The 3,520-nt window shown below is 35.7% G+C and overlaps 1 protein-coding gene across 1 annotated transcript; it reads left to right on the top strand.

Moving 5' to 3' along the window:
* Positions 1-217: 217 nt before the first annotated feature.
* LOC112737739 (ras-related protein RABA1f) lies at positions 218-3,262 on the top strand. Its single transcript, XM_025787799.2, has 2 exons — positions 218-702; positions 2,588-3,262. Exons 1-2 carry the CDS (start codon positions 482-484, stop codon positions 3,018-3,020), a joined length of 654 nt encoding a protein of 217 aa, XP_025643584.1. The 5' UTR covers positions 218-481; the 3' UTR covers positions 3,021-3,262.
* Positions 3,263-3,520: the final 258 nt, after the last annotated feature.

Below are 3,520 nucleotides of genomic sequence, written 5' to 3'. Positions count from 1 at the left end.
AGATCAGGGACGGGTCCCTCAACGTGAGGGACCAAAACAATACTTATCCCTTTTATAAATGTCTAAAATTTCAAATAGTCATTTATTTTTATAAACAGATAAAACATAAAAAAAAATAGATAATTATCTAAAAAGTTTAATTTCCATACGAAGAATTTTTAGATGATCATTTAATTAAATTTATGTATTTAAAAGCCAAAAGTGAAGTAAAGTAGTTACTATAATATAAGCAATTCAATTAACAAAAAAATAAAATAAAAAAGAGAATAGAATAAGACACTTTGAGCTTTGAATGCTTCTCCCTCCTTTCTGCAACAACTCGTCTCTCTTCTTCCAATGCCGAAAGTTGCAGCCATTAAACGCAGTTTCCAAATTCAAATCCTTAAAACCAATTCATATTCAAACAAAACCCCCAATTTCTATTGTATTCGGATCTAGATAGAACAAAACACGCCCTTCTCCCCCTCCTCCAATCAGAAAAATGGGAGCATACAGAGCGGACGATGATTACGATTACTTGTTCAAGGTGGTGCTGATCGGAGACTCCGGCGTCGGAAAGTCGAATCTTTTGTCTCGATTCACAAAAAATGAATTCAGCTTGGAATCCAAATCCACCATTGGCGTTGAATTCGCCACTCGCAGCATCCACGTCGATGATAAGATCGTTAAGGCCCAAATTTGGGACACTGCTGGACAAGAAAGGTCATTCCTCACTCTTTTTTCTTCTGATCTCATTCTAGATGCTCCCTTTTTAGTGCTAATTGCTTCCATTTTTGTGTTGGATTCGTAATAGCTAGAATCTCAATTTTAAATGAGTTCACCGATACTAAGTCAGACGAATTTACGTTTTAAATTTTGTTACGATTTCATGTTTTCACTTCGATTTTCTCTGCCTTGGTTGGATTGGTCTGTTGGTGGTTCTTTCTTTGGATTTGTTTGATCAGCCAATCAATGTTTTTGTGCATGTGCGTTGTGTGTGTAACTGTGTGTGTATATTATATATATATATATATATATTACCTTTCCTTAAGACAGTGTTTGGATAGTGTAGGGACAGAGAATAAGGTACCGTAGAGAACGTGGACATGAAAAAAAAAAGCCTTTGTATCTTATTTGGCTGTCCAGTATTTTTTATATGTATGATGAGGATGCTGCAAAAGCAATCTTTTTTTTTTTTTTTTTTTTTAAGTGGTTTCCTTGATGTCGTGTTTGGATAATGTAGGAACACAGACAAAGAGACTGATATAGTGGAGACAGAGATTAAAATGGGAAAAGAAAAAGATTAATGTCTTCATATCTTGTTTGATATTAATGGTTGAACAAAAATGTTATGTGCACACCAAAAATCAGCCGGCAATACATAGGGACAAATAAAAGAATTGTGTTCCAATCCTGTATTCTTGTTGTGTCTCTTAAGCCAAGCACTAAATAAAAGAATGGGTAGATAGGGTTGTGTATATGCTAGTTGATAAGGAACTACCTCATATCCTACAAAGATGCAAGTTCAATTTTCACTCTCGATATGAGATCCACTGTGGTAGATGATATGTAAGAATAGAGGCATACCTGACCTAGTAGAATTACCACTGCTGAAACTAGCTAAACTTTGTCACATAGCGTGGGGATTATCTACCACTTTTTCTTTCTTTTTTTCTTGGGATGGGATGGTTAGTGCAATGGTGATTTTGCTATTTGATACCTTGATGGAGGCATGCATAATGAAAAGAAGGTTTGTTAATTTCATCAAATTGATGAACTTGTGAGATGGCCAGTGGATTGAACATTGAAGAATGTTCCTGTTAAATGCCAATGTTAATTTCTTCCCTTTTTCAAGCCTTGGAAGCTGAAATGGTTCTGTAAAGACTATTTGTGAATAATGGGGCAAAGTGTAGGATATTTGTTCTTGTGAAATAATGTATAATGAGTATGATCACTGCCTGTTTCTTCCATGTATATTGACTTTTGCAAAACTTTTAATCTTTTGAACGTGACTTCTTTCTTCTACTTTTATTTTTCCGGGGTGATAGTTTGTTGTTCCAGAAATATTTGGCTTGCTTTTATATTGCTCAGGTGTAGAGAATTATTTTGAATGTAATGAGGCAAATGATTGAATCAGAAACAAGTTAATGTAGGATTAGGATGACCATTTCAATTTCAGGATTTAATTTTAATGTGATATTTTGGTTTATTTCATCTATCAACGTGAATGGAAGACACATGCATGAACAACTTCATTGAGAATGGGAACAGGGAGCTAGTTTGGGTACTTTTAATTTTTTGAGTCTAACTAGAGCAAGTCTGAGTCTGATTGCTATGCATTGATACTATGAGAGCTTTATACTGCACGTGATTGTAAGGCTTTCAAGTTAATAGATGGTTGAATCAAACACTTTAACTGATGTAGTAATACGGGATTGAATGTCTTTGTAAAATTTTTCTTACACTGATTGTGCATACAAATTAGTTCCTGCTTTTGAAGTTGCAATCGTTTCATCTCTGACATGATTGCCTTTCTGAGTAAATCTGGTATGTTTGATGTATTGCATAATGTCGTATACATTAGTCTCATTCTTGTTCTTTGCCATAGATATCGCGCAATCACTAGTGCATATTATCGAGGAGCTGTTGGCGCATTGCTTGTGTACGATGTTACCAGACACGTGACCTTTGAAAATGTGGAAAGATGGTTAAAGGAACTTAGGGATCACACAGATGCCAACATTGTAATCATGCTTGTAGGAAACAAGGCGGATCTTCGGCACCTGCGTGCCGTGAACACTGATGACGCCAAGGCATTTGCCGAGAGAGAAAGCACATTCTTCATGGAAACGTCTGCACTCGAATCCTTGAATGTTGACAATGCTTTCACAGAAGTGCTCACTCAGATCTATCGCGTTGTTAGTCGGAAAACTCTTGAGATTGGAGATGACCCTACTGCCTTGCCAAAGGGGCAAACGATCAATGTCGGTGGTAAGGATGATGTCTCGGCTGTTAAAAAGGCTGGATGCTGCTCTTCATAGTTTGATAATGAAAGGAAGTTCTTGAATCTTGACAGCAAAACACATATTTATCAGCGCAGGATTCAACTAATCCCCAGCAGGACAACATTGAGATCCATGCTACATGTTCTAATACTTATGCTTTTCATTTTTGTAATCTTTTCTAGCCCCTCCCCCCTCCTCTTTTCCCACTCTATAAGCATTGTTTATTTATAGGAATGATGTTGCCTTAGATATATACAAATTTTACTGTTTCTGTTGAATATCCTAGTTCTCAGATTGACCTGAAGATACAATACTTATCACTTGCTCAGATTTCCCTTCCACTGAAAAATAGAAGAAAATTATAGTGACCAAATGATATTCAATGCTGAAAACTAAAAGTTCATTGAGCAAATATTGACCCAAAGTTATTAAATTGATTGGTCAAGCAAATGATTTAGTTTGATAAAACTTTTATTTTTCAAAAGTAGCTTATATTAATAAGGAGATAATGTGCTTTACCAAACCAATCTATTCCC

The sequence above is a fragment of the Arachis hypogaea genome, chromosome 13 (assembly GCF_003086295.3).
Source record: "Arachis hypogaea cultivar Tifrunner chromosome 13, arahy.Tifrunner.gnm2.J5K5, whole genome shotgun sequence".
Taxonomy (NCBI): domain Eukaryota; kingdom Viridiplantae; phylum Streptophyta; class Magnoliopsida; order Fabales; family Fabaceae; genus Arachis; species Arachis hypogaea.
This window is presented reverse-complemented; position numbering and strand designations above follow the sequence as displayed.

Excerpts from the sequence above, each read along its gene's own strand:
- LOC112737739 (XM_025787799.2), top strand. The coding sequence starts at position 482 with ATGGGAGCATACAGAGCGGACGATGATTACGATTACTTGTTCAAGGTG. Across the intron at positions 703-2,587 it reads GACACTGCTGGACAAGAAAG|ATATCGCGCAATCACTAGTG; the intron begins GTCATTCCTCAC and ends TCTTTGCCATAG.